Here is a 22,452-nt window from a genome sequence, read left to right on the forward strand (position 1 = left end):
GGCTATAACTTAAAAACAAAAGAAGATAGAGGTTTGGTGTTTGCGGGATTGGGTTAGTCTCGAAAAAAGAGACCACGACATGGCATCTACTTTTTTCGTATCGCTTATAGTTTCTGAGATAGCCTATAATAACACCCAAATTTACCCACCCTGTACATAATTACATTGTATGATGTTATTGCAGCAATGAACATTTTTAATCGATACTATAAAGTACACTCAGAAAAATAATTCTTTACGATTAAGAATTTTTACGTGACACCAAAGGAAAAAGGGATATAGTTTTTATCCAAATTAATTTACTGTTCTTATTGAATCATTGTACCATTCAATTGTAAGTGTATCAAAGTACTTAACAAAAAAAGCAAAACCGTTTAATACAAATAATTTTGCTTTAGAAATGAAACACTAACTGATAATATTAAACAATAAATCTCTTTATCGTAAAGTTACTAGTATTTACACTTAAAACTTAGTTAACTGAATTAAATAAAGAAATCTTTAAAGTTGATAAGTAGATAAAATAAAATTAAATGAAACACTATTTAATGTTAATATGAATTGTCATTTACTTCAAAGAAAAAATATTTTCAATTCGAAAGATTAAGATTTTGCCATTAATAATTCACTTTCTTTCTAGTAAATATGAAAGTTCTAAATATTAAGTACACTGAATTTATATCAAAAGCAAGTATCTATTATTATAGTAGTTGCTGGTTGTAGAATTAAATAAAAATGCACTTGGTATTTAAATTGTTCAATTTATTTAAATCAAAAGATTATATTTTAATTGTATAAATTAACAATACTTCATAAATTAATACATTTTTTTTAAACATAAACATGATTGTAAAAACTGAAAATAAGTGGATATGCACGAATAAAATATAGTAACCGCAATAACAAAAATAAATGGAAATTTAAATTATTTTGGATTAAAATAAAATATAGAAGCTCCTATTTATAAAACTAAAAAATATTTCACTCTTTTTTAATCATAAACATGATTGTAAAAACTTAAATTTGCTTTAAATGATGTAAATATAAAACGGTAGTTTTGAAGCCACCTACTGTGTAAAGAAAACACTTAAACATTGTTAAGCTTTGAAATTAATGCGTTGATACAATTGGAATGTTGCAGTATATAATAAAAATATTCTGTAAGAAACGACCACACTAATTTGCTTACCGGAGACAACTGTAAATTAAAGACGTATACCAACTTAATTAGAATGTCAATTGCTTGTAGCAAAGAATGGCACTTGTATCTAATCTCATCACTATACAGGGTGTATCTGAATGACTGCAACAAACTTCAAAGAATTTTAAGGGTACTTTGATATATACACCCCTTCAAAATGGCGGAAAATTTTGGTTTAATTTTTTTTTCTCAAAAACCATAAACGCTAGGAAAATGAAATTTGGGGAATATGTTTAACTCATAATAGGGCACGTTTTGACCCTATTTGTACTTTCAACCTACTCTTCTAAACTACTAAACGTAACCACCCCCTTTGCATTTTTGCGAAAATTTTTTTTATGCAGATGATAAATACATTCGAAAAATTTTACATAGATAGATGAAAGTATTCTAAAACTTTTTTGTCTCTCTGAAATTTTTCCAAAAACGACTAATTTTTGAGAAAAAAAATAGTAAAGCAAACACTGCCCGTTAAACAACGGGGTTGTCGATCAAAAGAAGGAATGAATTTTGAATAAAAAAATTTTAGTAGGCTTTGCAATCTATGTCAAAAATATTTTTGACGTTTAAATGTCAGTTTTTCTTACTATTATTATTGTTTTTCAAATTAATTTTTGAATAAAGTTCTATCGCATTTACGCTCGTTCACTCGACGAATTTTAAATAAAACAATAATAAAGTAAGAAAACCACTGGCAGGATAATCCTGCACATAATTATAATATTCGACTTTGTTGGCTCAATAAAATGTGATTTGAAAAAACCAATGTACGTTATTCATTCATGCGATAAATTTACATTAATCAATGAAGGAGTTCATCCTTTTGTGCAAAATGTTCATTGTGTCAACGTATTTTCTCATCGGACTGTTTTTATCGTTATTTTCATTGTTACAACGAAGAAATTCGTTGTATATACGTCACTTTTTCTCTCAGTGCAGCGATTTATCAATAAACTGTTTTTAATTGTTTTAACGAATTTATCCGTTACTTTTAGGAAGCACTATATATCAAATTCAAAGCTGTGATTTATAAAATTTGTTATAAAAAAACGTTCAACCTAGAAATTTAAAATGTTATATAAAGTGAAAGCGAAATATTACAGCATTGAAAACGATCGGCTCATTTTAAGGATGCATTAAAACAGAAAAATATCAGTTAGTAGTGTGTTAGAAAATTTGAAGAATGATGAAGCATTAACTTTAATTTCCGAAGAAATTCTACACTAACCCGAAGAAGTAAATTTGAAGAAGGTGCTAATGAAAATTAACGGTAAACTGTTTGAAACTTCGTGTCAAATATACAAAGTTTATAGAACTATGTAATGAAAAACAGGAAACTAGCAACAAACTCAGATAAATCAAAGATACTTTTAAAATATTGTTTATTAGATAACCAACATTACACCATTGCATTGTGTTGATTCAATTTTAAGTTTTGCGACTCTATCTCTAAGTATTCTGTTAGATTCAGCTCATGAATCTTTCAGGTGATTGCTCTGTTTTGCAGGATGTCAGAAATTCTTGGTGTGTATAAATTGGCGGAAAAACTATACGTGACGATATTCTTCGTTTGATTCTGAAGTAAAAATGTTAATGCAAAAATGTTGTACCTTTTTTCGTACCCATAGTTCATAATAATCAGTAATGTTGAAAATCTGTTGATGGAAACGGCTGCAAGTTAGTATAAAAAGGACTTTAAAATGATTTTTTTTGTTCACGTTATTTTATTTAGGATTTAAAGTTTGTTTTTAACATTTGTTAATTAGCATACATTCACGAAAAACACACTTGACAACATAGTAGAATTTCGTTTACAGTTTTGTCAGTAATTCACAAATAAATAATTCACAATGAATTTAATAAATAAAATTCTAATTTTGCTGAGTATTTTTCGATGAAATGACGACAAAATGTATTCGTAGATTGAATTTCAGAAAATATTATGGTACCGACAGTACACAAACACAATGTTGCCACATATTTACGTTTCTTTTAAGTACTTCCTGAAACCATACGAAGCGCGATCAAACAAAGAATGGTGTCACTTATAGCTTTTTCGCCAATTTATACACCCCCTATATACTTTGTGATAAGATTAAAAGTCACTATAACTAGATATGATTAAATTCGTTTTTTTAAAATTACGAAATTTTATTTTTGATGTATACTACTTACATGAATTAATGCCATCAGAAGATATCGATTCCCGTTGTTCAATAACAGGCCCTTCTTCTTCAGACCTTACATTTCTGCGTTTTGCAGCAAGACCAACCACGGTGCAGAGAACCGCGATTAAAATGCTACCACAAAAAAAAAATTTGAAAATAGCAGCCGCCATAATTACTGTTATGCGGAATTCATATCAGAACAGAACAAGAACAATCGCCTAATGTATCAACAAGTTCTTTCCGTGATAAGATAAATCCAATCTTTATATGTGTGTACTTTTATGTATTTGCAATTATTTATTCCTTAATGTACTTGCGACAAGGTATGGCGTGAATTTGGTATCGGCCTCTGGTCAAATTTATTCTTCCAAAAGGTTAACTAAATTATAAATCTCTTTTCCGCTTAAAGATATGTTGTATCAAATTAGATCAACTTTTTTTTATATTATGCATAGCACATTTGTATAACATCTAATAGTAAATACACTGTGTTGATTAATTATCGTAACCCACGTGACCTGTCTAATATTGGCTGCATATCTCAATATGTAGTGGTAGCTTGGATAATTTTAAATTAGTAACCAGATGTTGACAGCTGATCGTACGTTATTGTTGTGATTGTCGTACGCTTTCTGAGTTTCCGTATTTTCTTTGTTCTTTAACCGCTTTTTGCTGCCTTTATAGTAAGAAACAAGTATCGTTGTTTCTAGTGGTTGCTTTAAGCGGTAAGTCAATAAACAAATCAAAATAACCACTACTTTCAACATTAATTTCAATCTATGGGTACACTAAAAAATATTTTAAATAAAAGGACAGAAAGTTAGACCTTTTTTTTATATTTAAAATATTTTTTTAATTATTAAAATATATCTAAATATATTTTAAACGGCTTTTAAAGTTAATGAATTGTCGCCATCGTTTTTAGGAACTTTCGTCGCGTTGCAATACAAATCTGTGATATTGGTTGCATAGTTTGTCGGGTACGATGATTAATTAGCACACTGTACGGGTAGGCGCACACGCATCGATTTCGATCGTACAGAAAAATATCGTACGATCAAATTCTTTTAGTGGAACAAGGAAGAGCATAAGAGCGTGCACAAGCTTCGAACTGTACACGATACGACACGATCTCCGTGTTGATGCAGTGTATTGCCACTACGATAGACGGACGCCGTGTCGTTGCCGTGAATACAGTGGCTTATATGATCCAACGAACGCTTGCACACTCAACGATTTTTATTCGTACGATAAATCTTCCCGCCAATTTCTAGCATTGTGTGGTCACCATTTTATAAATATAATTAGTAGCTGTCACTATGGACGGCAATGTGGATAACGAAGTCCTCATTTCATTGGTTCAAACCAAACCAGTGTTGTGGGATAAAACGCTACCAATTTACAAAGATAGGAATGCTACAAAAAATGCATGGAAGGACGTCTGCTGCGAAATAAATAAAAATTTTGAAGACATGGAAGATAAGGAAAAAAACGAGTTCGGTAAGTTATATATATTTATATTGTATTTAGCTATAAATAAAATATAGAAATGTTAAAATATTCTGACTTTGCGAGTGTTGATAGGCTACTTTATTTTTCATATTTTAGTCATTTGCCCAGGAACGGCACCAACGCTTGTTACAAAATATTTGCTTAATAAGTTTCTGATATTGTTTGCTTGAAGACCACCTCGTATTGTGGTTTCTTCTGGTAAATCTTCCAGTCCGGCTATTGTTGTAGTATCTTCAGCCAAAAACCCGTCTCGGTCACGAACAAAGTTATGAAGAACAACACAAGCTTTAATAATGTCAACTGCAAAATCAGGATCTACGTCAATAGACCGATGAAATATTCTCCATTTATTGCTTAATATCCCAAAGGCACACTCGACATAACGTCTAGCTCTGCACAACCGGTAGTTAAATATTCTCTTCTCTTGCGTCAAGTGTGCTCCTCCATATGGCCGTAACAAACGTATATGTAGCCCGAACGCTTCATCCCCAACAAAGAAGTATGGAACTTTTGGAGTTTCTGTGCCCGGGAGATATTTGTCATCTGGTAGTTGTAGTGTATTTGTTGTTATTGAGTTCCAAAGAACGGTTCGTTTAAAAATGGAAGAATCGCAATCTTTGCCAAAGCTCCCAATGTTAACATAAACAAAGCGGTATTTTGAGTCTGCAATTGCCATCAACACTACTGAATGATAATCTTTGTAATTAAAATACATGGAGCCACTTTTCGCTGGACTTATTATGCGAATGTGTTTCCCATCGACGGCGCCTAGGCAGTGTGGAAAATTGGCGGTTTTTTCAAAATCATCAGCAATAGATTCAAATCGTTCATTTCACATCTTTCATTTCCTTTGAAAGTGGAGGTATGCATTCTTCTCTTAAGACCGGCCAGATAGCTCTACATACTTCTTTAACTATCTTTCCTGCTGTAGTGGCGCCAATTCGGAATGAATAATGTAGATCTTTGAACGAGCACCCACTTGCTAAATACCTGAAATAAATAACTGTTAAAATAGTATCACTCTATAGTATTGTGTTTCATTATGAATAAGACAAATGTTAAAACTACATAAGATAATTTAGTAGATTTTGGATTTTTGTATCTGTCATTCTTTCAGGGAAAGCAGTCATAAGAAGATGGACAAATCTCCGCGATGCATTTTCTAAATCTACAAAAAAACAGCAGCATTTTAAGAAAAGCGGCTCGGCCGCACCAAACGTAAAGAAATATGTGTACAATGACCAAATGCAATCTCTAAAGAAAGTGTATGAGTTAAGAGAAACTGTTGACAGCTTGGGAAACACACCTAACAGCGAAGATGGACTTGCTGATAATAATGAGCTTCAACCTGCTTCAGACGTGAACGAAGGCGTAGTTCGTCACAATCAAGCTACAAATAAAGAGAAAATGGCTGAGAGATTTGGCAACAGAAAACGCCGCAATCCGGATGAAATTGAATTAAAAATGTTGAAGGCACTGGAGCCAGAAAAGCCAAATTCCCATATGTCATTCTTTGAAGGCGTGATACCTCATTTAAAAAAATATGACGACAGTGAAGTTTTGGCTGCTTTACAATTGTTAAAGACAAATTGTTACGTGGAGAAAATCATAGTTAAAATAATGTACGATATTGTTCCGTACGATCTAAAATCGATTGTGTGTGCAAATAAAATATACGATAAAATAACGTACGATATTTTTCCGTACGATCGAAATCGATGCGTGTGCGCTTACCCTACAGGTGGTTCAAATTCGATGTCTGAATAGGCTATCTCGGAAACTATAAGAGTTAGAAAAAAAGTAGCTTACATGTCTCGATCACTTTTTTAAATAAATTCCAATGTCGCCATCGTCTTTTGCTTTTCCCCTAGAGGCCAAAATTGAAAATATTGTAAAACCAGTAAATGCAATTATCTTGGTTATTATTATAAGTGGAGTATTATAACTAATCGTAAGACATCATATGGACACTTTTTTACAGAGAATTTGATGACGTATCAAAAAATTTTTTTCGATCTTAGATTTTGAGATATGACAATTATTTTCGTTTTTTTAAATGGAAACAACCACTGATTATTCGCTTATTAAAATCGTTATTTTTTTCTGATTACAAAAATATAGGGTTCGACAGCAAGTGCAATTATCTTGGTTATTATTATAGGTGGAGTATTATCACTAAGACATTATATGGACACTTTTTTACAGAGAATTTGATGATACTAATATACTAATTAGTTACTTATTTTTGACATTATTATAAAATCAACCGGCAATCAACTGACGTTTATTGAAAATGTAATTAAAAATAAAAATGTTTTCTCCAAAACGGCATTGGGTTAAGAAATGAAACTTTTTTAAGATTATAAAGAAATGTTATACAGTGTGTTAATGAACGACGTGCAAAACGACTGGACTAAATAGGAGAAACATGCTGGTGGTAAAGTTTCAATTTCTTTTTAATTTTACGTTTATCCCCGTTGTTTTTTTGAATAATAGGTAGTGTGGCTGACGATTTTGTCATTTTATTGTAGAGATTCATAAAGATTAGGTGTATACCAAATTTGAAATGATTATTCAAAAAAACACCGGAGGAAAACGTAAAATTAAGAAAAAATGAAACTTTACTACCTGTACTGACGCACTTTTGACCACATGTTTATTAGCATTTCTCTCTTATTTTATCGAGTACTACTGCCCCCTGAAATATCTGCACGTCGTTCATTAACACCCTGTATACTTACGTGTACAGTTTATACAATGTATCCGTAAAGCAGCGGATATACACTGAGGGAAATTAAAAAGAAAGATACCTTATTCTTGACTTAAGAAATCTCTTTTCCTTACACCAGGAGCATGCGCAATAGAGTTAAACTTAGCACATCGAAATCTAGATGATATAAATTGTGATATTACACTCTTTACACTATTAATAGATGTGTCATTGTATTGACTAATAATTAAAATAGAGAGTTGAGAGAGTAGAGTTAAACAATAATCGGAAGTTATTTTGTAAAATTATTGTATATCGAAGTAAAAATTTGTATAAATCGTTAAGAATGCAATGGAGGATGACATTAGTTATTAGAATTAGTTATAAGTTTAATGTTTATAATCCGTTGGCGCATTCAAATAGCGAGCATGAGAGTTAAATAAGTTTCGAATTGAAATTCTAACCTCACTTTTTAAATTTGACATAATATTAATTTAATTTTTTAATTTGTTATTAAAAGACTTCAAACCACTTAAATATTATAATCAGGATACTTATTAGTTAGTTTAACGATAATTTGGAACTTAATAACGCATATTGTTGACGAAAATCCCTTTCGTAGTAACAAAGTTTTAACATCAAAAATTCATAACGTAGGGTGAAATTTTCGTCAAATCTTTTGGTCAAATGTGAAAAAAAAGAATAATAAACCTTATTTTGGAAAATTTCAAAAGACTAAAGTAGAATTTAATAAAAATAATTTTATAACCTCAAAATAATAGAAATATTATAAAATGGATGACCCATCGAAAAATCCACCCAATCAGAATGAACCGATTTTCATTTGTTTTAAGAAAATCGTATATACACAGGAAAAAATCGTGTCGTGTAAAAATTTTAGAGTAGTTGGTAAAAAGAATTAGAGTAAAAATTGTAATATCACATGGTAAAAATAACTCTAATGTACACTATATTTAATATTAATGTAGAGTTCATATATTATTCACTTAATAGAGTAGTTTTTACAGTTCTCTAAAGGAGAGTTCTTTTTTACTTATGTTAGTGAAGTTATGTAATATATAAAACATTAAATTTTACACTAGACGTGTACTTTTCCTTCGGGTACTTCGTATGCACCCCACTATTTTGCTCGGGATTACTCGTCGGTACCACGTGATCAACATGTGGTGTGATACAGCTAAAATTTAACGGTCATCTACTAATCGAGTTTAATTATGTTTGCCAAAATAAAACATTCATGATGTGAAATTAGTGGAACTTCCGGAAGATTTTGCATACAAGTTCCTTGTGAAGATTGGTAAATATGTGCAACTTGGTGCAACTATACATATAGGAAACTTATAGAAGTTTTTTTATATGCAGTTTTGATGGTGACTGATGGTGACTCGGTGGAAACTTTAAAATGAATTAAGTATTATATATGTATATAAACAGAATTTAATTTTTTTAAATTTAAGTTGTAACAATATATTACAAGTAAAAATCAAAACAAATATTTTATAATTTTGATTTTTATTACAAACGTAAAACTTCCCTAAAAATACTCCACTTCCTATTAAAAGTTAACACTAATAAGTGGAAGATACACACTATTTAGTGATATTTTGTCAATTAATAGAGTAAAATTAGAGCGAATTTTTAATAATTTACACTGATTAGATTAGAAATGTATCTAATTAGAGTCACGACAACATCTAGTTAGATTACATATAATACACTGTTATAGAGTACCGATTTTACACTATTTAATAAACACCATCTTCTCACTATTTAGTGTAAATTTTTAATCTAATCACCTACACTATATAGTGCAAAAAAATAACTCTAAATAAATTGGACCGATCTGAACCATGTTTTAGAGTTGATTTTTACTCTATATTTTTTCCTGTGTAAGGGTGAAATTTTCGGAAGAGTGACAGTCGATTTAACAGCGGTTCTACGTACACGTCGTTTTGTAGAAAGATTAATTTTATCCTTGTGGTGTTATTCAAATATATACAAAAGAGAATAGGTTATAGGGAATGGATACTTTATTGAAAAGTTAGAGGTTTGGAGGACCTTGTCAATACTTTTGAAGGTACGTATAAAATCTTTTTGAATAAATTGAAAGCAGCTTTTACGCAACATTTACGATACTGAACGATGCAAGAGCACATAGTTTAGTAAGTTGTTGTTGCGTATAAATAAAAAGCGCATAGTATATTTTTGTTATTTTTAGATATTCTTAAAACAATAACTTTAAACGGTTATTTGAGATAATATTAAAACTTCGGAAAAATATTTCCATTCGCTTTCATGAAGGACAATCTGCTCTTGAAGACCAAGGCCAAGGCCAAGGTCACGTTGAGTGACCATGACCTTGACCTTGCCCTGAGGTTCTGGGAGGAGGTTCCAGAATCGGCTATTGCAAAGGGGGTCGTTGACCAGTAACCTTGACCTAAACAATGACCTTTACTTTGAGCTCACCTCAGGTCAAGATCACGTTTAGTGACCATGACCTTGATCAGTAACCTTGACCTGAACAATGACCTTTACTTTGATCTCAACGGAGACCTTGAAGTCAACCTTAATTGTGACCATTACATTGACCGTGTACGTGACCTGAAATGAAGGTTACACGACGTGAGGCCATTGAAAACCCCACTTCGGAGGAGGTATGCTTTAAATAGCAGATAGAAAATCGTGTTCAACAGTATTGAAGTAAGAGTGTTGTGAACATAAAGAAATTGAGGAACTTGTAGCTCCTATTTTAAGCAGTTTACATCGCTTAAATATAATGGCATCGAGAAATCCAATTAAAGTCATCGATATGCAAGGGTTTACTTTATCTTCGGGATTTCGAGTTAAAGAATTGGCTATCGGTGATGGTGAGTCGATTTCCCATTTCATATTTCAACCTGATATAAGTTATGAAAGACTCAATAAGCGAGAATGTCGACAAGTGCGTTGGGAGGAGAATAACTTACACCATTTGCATTACGAGAATGGATATGTGCCCTATAATCAACTGAAAGACATTCTGGAACAGCATACATGCGGAGTGGAGGTGGTGTTTGTAAAGGGATCTCAAAAAGAAAAGGTATTGAGAGACCTATTATCATCGGTAAAGCCAGTGATTATTAATTTACAAGAAAATATATATTGCCCTTTGCTTTCGTTGAGTCAAAATTCTTGCGCATATCATTATAAATCGGAAAGCAGTTGTGCAATTGAAAATGTTAAATTAATTTTAAAATTTTTAAAAATGGATTTAGATTAGTGTTAAAATTTAAAATTTAAATAAATTAATTTTTATTGTACTGACTTTTTTTATTCAATTTAAATGTATCACATTCCTAATCCTAATATATAAAATGGAAAAGAAAAACAACCGAATTAAATTTCATTTAATTTATTGAACTCGTCTTTAATAAATGATAAACAATTGCATATCTTTTTAACGTATTATTTATGGTGTCAACTCGACGCCCCCGAGTTAGCAGTTCATGATGTTTTTTTTTTGGTGTACTCAAGTCGAGTGATGACTCTTCTCGGGTGCTCCCGGAGGAGTGGAGCATGACCGGGTTGGATTTACTTTGAGCTCACCTCAGGTCAAGATCACGTTGAGTGACTATGACATTGATCAGTAACCTTGACCTGAACAATGACCTTTACTTTGACCTCAACGGAGAACTTGAAGTCAACCTTAATTGTGACCGTGACGTCCCCACCTAAAATGATGTGCATAAATAGCAAGTCAGGTTCATAAAAGATTAGTTTCATTGAAATCATCCGACGTAGTGGTGACATAACAACGCAAAACAAGTAAGTCCATAAACACTTGTCTTACAGCAGAAGTATTAATGTTATATATACTTAGTGGGTTCCAGACAACAATATACAAAAGCACCGAAGAGAAGTCTCGAGGTTCAACAGGCGGTGTCCAAAAAAGCGAGCATAAGTCCAAAGGTGATAAAACCCTCGTTGACACCCGTGGCATCTGAAGAGGTGTTAAAACAAGAAAAGTTTAATACAGTTATAGAGTGTGGTAACAATATGCAAGCGGTCGCTGATGGAAAAGATTCGTTTGCAGACTTAAGCCCTTTTATTATGACGCAAAGTGTTAACGGTAATAATGAAGTAGTTTCGAGAATAGATAACATGGAGAGCTTAACCAACATGTCGGACAGTACAGTAAGAGCAAGTAGAGGCCCTCTATTTTCGGAAACAGTGTATGCACTAAATAAGAGCCGCACGAAATGTGTGGCAATAGGATTAAGTGCTGACTTACATTTTGAACCAGTGGTAAGGTTAATGGGAAAAGGTCAATGTTTAACATTAACGGAAAACGATTGGCACAACATTATTATGTATAAGTCAACAATCACAAACAGTTTTGCTAATCAGTCTCCGTCGCAGATAGTGTTGTGTGGTGTCAGTATATCGTGCGATTGGATGGAAAACGTTTGCAAGATTTTAAAGTTGGAGAGGGGTGGAGAATATGTATATATTGCATATGAATCGTTGCATGAGCTTTGGAACGTAGCAGATTTAGTAGCAACTCGACTGAAATTATTGAGAACTGTGAATTACAAAGCATATTATGATAGTGTTATAAACGCGTTAGCTGCAATGGATGGAGATGTGAAACGTAATATGTTAACGATGCTCAATGAATCGTGTTCTGAACAAATATGTATAAGTAAGGAAGTGATGTTGTACAATTTCGATAAAATCTTGTTGGATGTAGATTTGTTTAAATTATTTCACAATCAATAAAGACATGGGTAAGGTGCGGATTGATGAGAGTAAAAATGAGATGCATAGAATGTATGCATGGACTTATGCGTATAGACAATCACGAAAGTGTAATTGGGAGGAAATGTATTTAGATCGTCTTAGATTTAAGAATAGAATAAGTTATGTAAATGATATGTTACACCTGTACTTAAGCAGCGAATTTAGAAATAAGATTTTTCATGAAAGATTTAAATATCTAATGACTTAAAATAAATGAAATTTTTTTTCAAATGTGAGCGTATTATTAACCATCCAATATTCACCGAATAATGTGCGAAAGCTATTAAATATAATGGTATGAATGTTAGGACAGTGAAACAGTATGCATCGATCAAGCAAACGGTCTGGTCGAGGTATTGTGAATACATTAATCAATAAGCTTCCGATAGAACTACATTTGCCAGGTTATAATTATTGCGGTCCGGGAACCAAATTGGTAAAGAGATTAGTTCGTGGAGATCGGGGAGTGAATAAATTAGACGACGCCTGTAAAACGCATGATATTGCCTACGCAGCGACATCGAATTTAGCTGAGCGACACATAGCCGATAAAGAGTTGTATAAGACGGCGAAAGAGCGGTTGAGAAGTAAAGACGCAAGCTTAGGAGAGCGACTATCGTCGGCGTTAGTGTCAACGATAATGAAAGGAAAAACAATAATGGGTATGGGAATGCAAATTCGTGCCCTAAGACGTAGAGGGACAACTCGTCAGAAGTTGAAACGTGGCGGTAAGTTGTCGTTTACGCAGGCAATGAACTTAGTGCGGCGAGCGATTGCACAGACCAACAGTACGAATACAAAGGGAGATGTACAAGTGGGTTACAATCTGTTGAAACCTTATCAAGGTAGAATACTTAAACCGCGCGGAAAAATAATCAAGATTCCCAAGACGGGAGGTTTTTTACCCTTAATACTTGCAGCTTTGGGTGCTCTCGGTTCTTTAGGCGGAGGTGCAGCAGCTATTGCAAAAACCGTAAACGAAGCAAAAATAGCAAGGGAGCAGTTACAAGAAGCCCAACGTCACAATCGGGCTATGGAACCAAAAGCGATCGGCAGCGGTTTGTATATTAAACCATATAAGCAAGGTTGCGGACTAGTCATGAAAACGGTATCACGAAAATCAAAGCGACTAAAACGCCCCAAGAGGGCGAACAAAATTGGTACAGGAATGTTTATTAATCCATATAAAAAGGGTTGTGGTTATAAAACTGTAGCAAAAAACTAATAAAAATACCCCAACATTCTTTAACGGATGTAGAGTTAAGGCGATATGCACGAGCGCTTGATCTGTTAAACTTTCGTGGGGTGTACATGAGAAACAATTTACCGAAGAAAATCCGAAAACGAGAGAGTGGGATAATAAATCTTGATAATCGTACGGGTCCCGGTACTCACTGGACAGCTTACAACAAGGATGGTGTAAATGTTAACTACTTTGACAGTTATGGAGATTTACGACCACCGATTGAAGTGGAGAAGTATTTTATATCGGATGGGGGGAGAAATATTGTGAGGTATAATTATCGACGATATCAAAAAGAAGATCAAACAAATTGTGGACAATTGTGTCTGCATTTCTTAGATAGTTTAAATACCAAGGAAGTATCCGTGTAAGATTAGTCTTGAGAACAACAATGGAACAAGATACAATACATACAAGTTATACATTTACGCTCACCGGAAGGGGGTCGGAGTTGTCTTGTAACTTTAACCCACCGATTTATTTGAATGAACTCGGTACATACGAGTTAGCTCTTTTAAATTTCGAAACGTTCAATACGTTACCTAATATCGATTCAACAAACAATATTTTACAATATGAAGATCATATGGGAAATTTTACAGAGAATATTGAAATACCGCTAGGAACATACGATATTAACGATATTAACGAATACGTTAAAAAAACATTAACAGCGAGGAATATTCTCAGCGTGACTACACCGGGTACACAGATACGCATAAGAGGTAATAATAATACGCAACGTGCTGAGATAAAAACAAACCGGCGAATAAATTTTGCTAGCGATAATTCAATCGGTTCCTTACTTGGTTTTAACCCTAAAGTTATACCTAAAAACACGATAACAGAATCGGATCATATCGTGAATATAAATAAAACGAATGCATTACAAATTTATTGTAATTTGAGCTCCGGATCGTATACGAATGGACAACCCATGCACGTGTTGTATCATTTCTTCCCGAACGTACCGGCTGGTTTTAAAATAATAGAAGCTCCGCAACAACCGATTTACTTACCTGTTACAACGAACGTGATTAGTACATTAATAGTACGCATACTTGATCAGGACGGTCAGTTGGTAAACTTCAGAGACGAAGAAGTGACCGTGAGAGTGCACTTGAAATCGGTGTGAGTAGTAGGGTATTTAATATGGGTATAGTGTACGACGTTCGAAGAAAAGCACAGGAAAATCTGGGTGATAGAGTAATGTATAAAACGGTACGAAAGGATGTAAAACCTAACAGTAAGCGAAAATCAACTACCCAGTTAACACGCGTCAATCGTCAGTATTTAAGCAACTTAGGTTTTCAACTACTATAAATGGAGTCCTTAAACGTCACGGAGAAAATAAAAGTAGATAACTCGATTGTAAGTTACGAATATCATTCCCATCAACCGTTTGGTTCTACTAGCTTCGGTAACAATGATGAAATTCGTATAGGCATACCCGAAATAGACAATTACACATTGCCTCATGAAAGTTTTTTGTATGTGGAAGGGAGCGTACGTAAACTGGATGCGAGTGGTAAAGCAACAAAAGATGCTAGTGCAACTGCAAAATTGATAAATAATCCTGTAGCGTTTATGTTCAGTGATATTCGCTATCTTATAAATGGTGTTCAAATAGATGGAGTGAGAAACGTGGGGTTAACATCATGTATGAAAGGATACTTTTCGTATACCCCTCACGATATAATAAAGTTGGCGAACGCAGGTTGGAACATGGGCGAGGATCTGCTAGGTCAAGTGGTCCCAACATCCCCTGTAACGGATGCAATAATGGATAAAAATGGAAATTTTGGATTGAGTGTACCGCTAAAGACATTAATAGGGTTTGCTGAAGATTTTAAAACAATTGTGATGAATGTGAGACAAGAGCTAGTGTTAATTCGTAATAATGATGATAATGATGTGCTTGTGAATACGGTAGAAGAACCGTTACAGTTAAAAATCGATAAAGTTGTGTGGAGAATGCCCCATCTAGCCGTAGGCTTACGAGAACAATTAGCTCTAACAAAAATAGCAGGACGAAATATTGATCCGCAAATACCTTTTCGCAGTTGGGAAGTACATGAATATCCTTCTTTACCTCAAACAACAAAGCATTCATGGGCTGTGAAAACAGCTCTGCAGTTGGAAACACCTAGATTTATAATAATTGGGTTTCAAACAAAGAAGAAAGGAAAACAGTTGGCGAACATGGCAACCTTTGATAATGTAAAACTCACCAATTTGACGGTATTCCTAAACGGTGAACGCTACCCATACGATAATCTGAACGTGGACTTTGATAGTAATCGTGTCGCAGTGTTATATGACATGTATACACGCTTTCAAAAGTCCTACTATGGGAAGGAAGGAGAACCATTACTCACTCCGAAACAATTTATTGAAAATTATCCACTGATTGGAATTGATTGTACATATCAAGCAGAAGCGCTACACAAAAGTGGGGTAGAAATACGGATAGAATTTACGACAAAAAATCCGATTCCTGATGGTACCACAGCATACTGTTTAGTTTTACATGATAAGGCGTTTCAATATTCTCCACTAACAAAAATCGTCAAACAAATGACTTGAGTATGGGGAAAGAAGGGTTGGTAGTGTGTAGTTGGATCGGATCCTGAGCCGCATCGCACCCGTAGCTCATCATCCGAAATGTGAGACTTCTATATTCAGCGTAAACAAAAAAAAGTCGTAGAGTATAAGTTGTGCGACAGATTTCTACGGCTGCATAGTATGGATAATCGTGTTGATGTACGGAAGCAAGATGTATTCAAATAAAACTCAATACATAATTCTCGATATACAAGGTTTCATGGTCAACGAAGATCAGTTCGTACCTAAAGAATTAGCATCATGTGATAGTAACAAATGCATAACCCACCACGTTTTTCAACCGAGTAGCAGTATAGCTTCATTACCATCTAAATATAGGAATACTGCAAACTGGTTAATGACACATCATCATTGCATCGACTGGAAAGTTGGTTTTATCCATCCAATGGAATTCGACGCCATAGTCAAATATCTGTGTCGGAATGTCAAGAAAGTGTATGTTAAAGGACCTGAAAAAATTAAATTTTTAAGACATATTATTTCCGCGCCGATATTTGCGTTGGAAGGTAGTATCTATAAACTTGAGATGGGTATACCGAGCTGTGCTTTTCACTCGCGACGAAGAAGTATGTGCGCTCTTTCCAATGTACGCCACTTACAAGAAGTTGTCGAAGAGGGGGTGCAAAACAAGGATGCGAAAGACAGTCGGTGACTATAAAGCAGAGACAAGTCGTAATGGGGGATAGTTAAGAGCTGGTTGCGATGGAACAAGTGTTCACTGTGTTTGGGTGTTGGCCACTTACATCTGCCAAGAAAGTGTACAGCGTAATGAAAAAATATGAACAAGATGCCTCATTTGCGAACATTCCAGCTCGTGATTTAAAATATTTACCAACACAGTATTATTTCGATAAAGTACCATCTATGGAATTACGAAGAATTTGGACCCAACTACCGTTCGCCTACCAGCAATCGAAAATGTTACAAATGAAGTTACCGTGTCTTGAACATTATAATAATGATTGTGCGGAAACTCATTTCGATGGACCACCACCACCTAAAATGCATTGTATTAAATGTACGTTAGAAAAGAAATAAATGTTATTTTTTTATCCATATTGATGAGTTTTATTTAAAGAAACCTCTTCACCTCCCCTTCCCCCTCCCCCCTCCCCTCCCCTCCCCCTCCCCTGCCCCACCCCTGCCCCACCCCCCGCGCGGGCGGTGCGGAGCGAAGCGGAGCGTAGTTGAGCCTCCTGAGTAGTTGGGCTCAACTACGCTCCGCTTCGCTCCGCACCGCCCGCGCGGGGGGGTGGGGCAGGGGTGGGGCAGGGGAGGGGGAGGGGGGAGGGGGGATTGTAACCCCCCTTGAGTCACGGGCGAAGATAAGGTCCGAACGACCTCGCATTCTCAGACAGTATGACCTCCCCTTGGGCCACAGGCGATAACAAGGAGAAAACCTGGACAACCTCGCATTCCCAGACAGTATGACCTCCCCTTCAGTCACAGGCGATAACAAGGAGAAGACCTAAACGACCTCGCATTCCCAGACAGTTGACCGGACAAATACCTGTTCACTAACCCGTACTTAAAGGTAGTGGAAAGTGGGTTACTCCTCACTCCGTGTACAGCAGTCGCTGAGTGATATAGTAGTGTACAAAAGACGATAATTCCTTAAAAAGTGTGTTTACAATAATAACAGATTTTGTTAAAAACTGTGTTTTTCCGACCACGAAGAAATCGCCTTCTGCTAGAAAACCATTTGAAAAGTAAGTTACATCAATACAATTTTTATCGGTTTTCTTCATGTATGTTTGTGATGATTTCAGGTATTAATTGTTATACGCTGAGAAAAGTGGTTCTTCAGCGCATTGCAAACCTGTCAGACGTGATAGAAAACCATTTGAAAAGTAAGTTACATCAATACAATTTTTATCGGTTTTCTTCATGTATGTTTGTGATGATTTCAGACATTAATTGTTATACGCTGAGAAAAGTGGTTCTTCAGCGCATTGCAAACTTGTCAGACGTGAGCGAACGTATAATTTTAATAAAATAATCCAAATTTTTTGTAACCCTTTTGATTCCTTGAAGTCTTTCCCATTATGCTTCACTTAATTGGTAACAGCCACGCTCGTGCAAGCGATAATACCGATGGTATGACCGACCCACTGGTTGCCGTGCTGCCACGCAATAACGACAGTACGAATGTTGTTGAGTCAAGCCTACCGTCGTTACCATTATATTGCAGCGGCAACTTTGACGGTTTGAGTCGTACCATGCAGGATTTCACTACAGACCCACCACTGTACGAGCAAATAATGAATGAGCTCCGGTCACAGCCAGGGAACGACAATGGTGCGATTGTTACCACCAGTCCAACCTTGTCGTCCTACGGCTTAACTCGCATCAGTATGGAGATACGAGAAGAAGGAACATATCAGGAAGTTGTTGTGCCACCTGAACCTGCTACCAATCAGGCCGACGTGGTACAACCACTTCCAGATATTGTACATACGGATGTCACAAGTCAAGCACCTGCTGAAAACCAGGTGCTTGCGGCACCGTCTGTACCAGCGACGGAAGACGTATCCCAACCCTCCGATAGGATATGTGTTTCGCCTGTCTTCTCGAGTGGACCCATACGGTACACATCCCGCCGTATAAAAAAACGCGTCAACTTGTTGTCAAGGGGTTGCGTGAAACAAACTACCCGCCCAAACCCTTCTCCTGCTTCACAAGACTCCTGTAGATTGCTGCGCAACGCATTAGCCAAACCTCCCCGTAACACACGAAGAGTACCTACACTCGCTACAGTAACCAGACCTGCAACGGTGGTTACATCTCCACCAGAGGTGACCATCGACATCCGTGACAGCCCGCCAACTATCACAACTATCCCACCACAAAATGTGGTGTTCCCACCACCTTTACCTATCCCTACTATCCCGCAGAGGCAAAATCTTCCAGCTGTAAATACCGCACATCCCGACCCATGGGTTGATGCGTTTCTGCATTCAACAACCAACTTGGCAAGCAGTCTTTTGTCCCAAGAGGATTTTTTCATCTTGGGCTTGAAACCTCAATTGAAAACCAAAGTGACGACTTTGGAACATCATAAGCGCCACTTCGTGAACGCGTTGAATGCAGTAAACCAGAATCCCACCGTCTGCTTTGCTGCTTCTTCAAACATCCTTAACATGTACAACACCAAAATTAACCTGTATAAGTCCCTTCTCAGGCTGCTGCCTGACAACGGTTAATAGCGTTTTTTTTTGAAGCTCGTTCAGTTTTTTTGTCTCTTGCAGTGTTAACGTTGCAGGAGTTGGCTATGGAGAGCGTTAATTCGACGATTTCCCGTAAAGACCGTACGTTGCGGTTAGTAGATGTTTTACCAAAGACTCTACTACTAAACGTAATGTACAGCTGGGACATATGCTTCTGGCGTCGAATATCCCGAAAGGGCGATCGAATCAATCTTGGGGAGGTTTGCTTCCCCACCGTGGAACGCTTTGGAAAGAAAATGTCGCAAGGCACCGTACATAAGTTGTTCCACGGTTCTCCGGTTGATTGGAGTTCAACTTTCGGAGTGGGTCTTCAGTATCAAGCAAGGTATGTTTTTTATGAATCACATTTGGGCAACCTTTGCTATCGTTGTCGACGCCGCCTACACCATATTAGTATAACGAACGTTTTACAACTGGATTGTCGTGTGAAATTGCGCTCGAAAATAAAGTATGCATCTTCTGAACGATTGCAGACTATTATTTTAAATAAAAAATATTGGTGTGCGATGTGTTGTCGTGTGTCTTTGTTTCGAGTCTGTTTTAAACCACAACTTGAGGAGGATCAAAGTACTGAGGAATTGTCGGAGGGATGTCTCAGCAACTAATATGTTGTAGGTGGTTTTTTCAAATTTGTACACCATCCTTGTATGATACTGAAAATCGTTCGAATTGATGATATGACAACAAGTTCGCTTCCTTTTCACCTTTTCCGCTCCCATGCTTTTGTTTATATGTATTATTAATTATTTATTTGAATATTTACCGTATCTACTTATTGTTACCGCTCCCATGCTTTTGTTAATATGTATTATTAATTACTTATTTGAATATTTACCGTATCTACTTATTGTTAATTTAATACTAAGTAGTGTAAATTGTACTGTGACTTACACTGCTTTATTTTGTTTAATCACATAACATCTGTATGTGAATAACCCACTGGTGGTTCTACTACATCAACCATACAGATACTTTTGAAATCATGATAATAAATAATTTTGTAAATTTATGTATACCACGTCTTATTGTAAAATAAATATTGTGTAATATTACGCACGCTTTAAATAACTTTCAAACTCAATGTTAACAGTTTATATAGTTAAAGTGTTGTAAACCATTATTTTGAAACAATGATAATAAATAATCTGCTGAAATTTTTTGTATGCTACATTTTATGATAAAATAAACATTGTTTTCTACTACGACTTCATTTCTTGTTAATCACCCGTCAGCATGGTTGAAGACGTTAAGTTTGTTAGCCAACCTTTAACACTACCAATCTGTAATCTTCATAACGACTTCGCTGCAAATAAATTTAAACGACATAGCGAATTATTTGGTGGGGAATGTAAACGTGGTTTGATAATTGGTTCTTCGGGTGCCGGAAAAACAAACGTAATGTTAACTTTATTGACAGCTCTCAACGGGTTGCGCTTTTTGAATGTATATTTGTGCTCTAATTCACTCTACCAAATCAAATACGAATTTCTACGACAATTACTTAAACCTATCCGCTCTTGCGGCTATTATGAATACTCAGATGTCGGACGATTTCTACCACCGTCAAAGGTGAAAGAATATTCAATTATTATTTTTGATGATATTGCTCCTACAGAGCAACAGATTATCAAGGAATATTTTTCATACGGTCGTCATAGAAACGTTGATACTTTTTTACTCGCTCAAAGTTATAGCGCCATTTCCAAGCAGCTTTTACGTGACAATTGCAACCTTTTAGTTTTATTTAAACAAGATCTCACTAACTTGAAACATATTTACAACGATCATTTGCTAGGGGACATTACGTGGGATGATTTTGTCAGAATTTGTCGAACTTGTTGGGATACACCGCACGGTATATTAGTTATTGATTTAGATTGCGATAAAAATAACGGACGCTATCGGAAAGGTTTCGATGAGTACATTATACTGTAAAACCATTGACTTTACGACTGCATGCTCAGTCTCTGTGCGATCATTACACTATCACGTTGAACTATGAATCGTAATGTTGCACAACAGTTAATAGCTGCGCGAGAAGATGTTAAACATAAAATACGCACTTTGAAAGGAGATATAAAACAGAAGCAGTCCATTGCCGAAGCTCAACTCGCTCCACTGAAAGAACCTCTGACAGATATTTCCAAAAAATTACAAACTGTCAATTTATTAGCGCTCGACAATAAATTCGGGATAAAACGTGATTTATTTACCCCGAAAAAGGAGCAGTCACCAGATATCTCAGCCTTACTGGCTGACTTGCAGAAACCTTCTAAAGGACTTAAACTGGAAACTCCTAGAGTGAAACCTAAACGTAGAGTTACGTCAACACCCATTAAACCGGGAGCTAGCATGGATGTTTCACCGGAACTCGCACGGAGTCCGCAATTTCTCAGCAACGAAGAGGTGTTCGAGGGTCGAGATACTACACCTGAGTTTTCTGTTCGTGAGTCAGACACATCTTTAGATGTCTACGAGCGGGACGCTAGGGAGCAGTTGGCGCGCATGAAAGAGAATATGGAGGGAATGATGGAACAGACAGTTATTCGAGAAGCTTTAGGACAGCTGGACCCCTTACCACGTACCTATGTTACGGGTTTAACAGTAGATGTAAATAACGAGTTCGATCAAACTTACGGTGTTCGTGCACTTACCGATGGATTGTATATCGCAAATCAACCAATAACGTTTGACGGGAAAAACATTTTAGTGGGTGAATTTACGTATACAGGAACACCGGGGTTATACGAGTTGTTATTCAAAAATAAACCGGGTAAATTTACTTTACCAGATGCGAGAAATTACAAAGATATCTTACAACGTTCGAATGTACATAAAAGAGATTATGACGCTTCAAAAAGTATCATAACTGATGATGAAAATGAAAAGTTTGTGAACATAATCAAACCAATTTCCTTGGGTCAAAGACCAAATGTGTACTGGGCTCGATATTGGCCAAAACCTAA

The 22,452-nt window shown here is 35.6% G+C and overlaps 3 protein-coding genes across 5 annotated transcripts; all 3 read left to right on the forward strand.

Annotated features, from left to right (window-relative positions):
• The first annotated feature begins 4,540 nt into the window (after nt 1–4,540).
• Nucleotides 4,541–6,856, forward strand: LOC139430836 (uncharacterized). The gene is made up of 2 exons (XM_071198220.1): nt 4,541–4,869; nt 5,999–6,856. Exons 1-2 carry the CDS (start codon nt 4,689–4,691, stop codon nt 6,646–6,648), a joined length of 831 nt encoding a protein of 276 aa, XP_071054321.1. The 5' UTR covers nt 4,541–4,688; the 3' UTR covers nt 6,649–6,856.
• An 8,101-nt stretch (nt 6,857–14,957) lies between these two features.
• Nucleotides 14,958–16,220, forward strand: LOC139430439 (uncharacterized). Its single transcript, XM_071197474.1, has one exon. It carries the CDS (start codon nt 14,958–14,960, stop codon nt 16,218–16,220), a length of 1,263 nt encoding a protein of 420 aa, XP_071053575.1.
• Nucleotides 16,221–17,550: 1,330 nt separating this feature from the next.
• On the forward strand, nt 17,551–20,691 carry LOC139430611 (uncharacterized). 3 transcript variants are annotated; one of them, XM_071197787.1, is made up of 3 exons: nt 17,551–17,968; nt 18,029–18,109; nt 18,170–20,691. In XM_071197787.1, the coding sequence occupies exon 3, from the start codon at nt 18,305–18,307 to the stop codon at nt 19,460–19,462; it is 1,158 nt and encodes a 385-aa protein (XP_071053888.1). In that variant the 5' UTR covers nt 17,551–17,968; nt 18,029–18,109; nt 18,170–18,304; the 3' UTR covers nt 19,463–20,691. The 3 variants fall into 3 exon arrangements, with proteins under 3 accessions (XP_071053888.1, XP_071053887.1, XP_071053889.1); XM_071197786.1 differs by having other exon boundaries at nt 18,029–20,691; XM_071197788.1 differs by lacking the exon at nt 18,029–18,109.
• Nucleotides 20,692–22,452: the final 1,761 nt, after the last annotated feature.

The sequence above is a fragment of the Onthophagus taurus genome, chromosome 7 (assembly GCF_036711975.1).
Source record: "Onthophagus taurus isolate NC chromosome 7, IU_Otau_3.0, whole genome shotgun sequence".
Lineage (NCBI taxonomy): Eukaryota > Metazoa > Arthropoda > Insecta > Coleoptera > Scarabaeidae > Onthophagus > Onthophagus taurus.

Coding starts and splice junctions, on each gene's coding strand:
- LOC139430836 (XM_071198220.1), top strand. CDS start 4,689: ATGGACGGCAATGTGGATAACGAAGTCCTCATTTCATTGGTTCAAACC. Junction 4,870..5,998: donor TAAGGAAAAAAACGAGTTCG/GTAAGTTATATA, acceptor TCATTCTTTCAG/GGAAAGCAGTCATAAGAAGA.
- LOC139430439 (XM_071197474.1), top strand. CDS start 14,958: ATGGAGTCCTTAAACGTCACGGAGAAAATAAAAGTAGATAACTCGATT.
- LOC139430611 (XM_071197786.1), top strand. CDS start 18,305: ATGCTTCACTTAATTGGTAACAGCCACGCTCGTGCAAGCGATAATACC.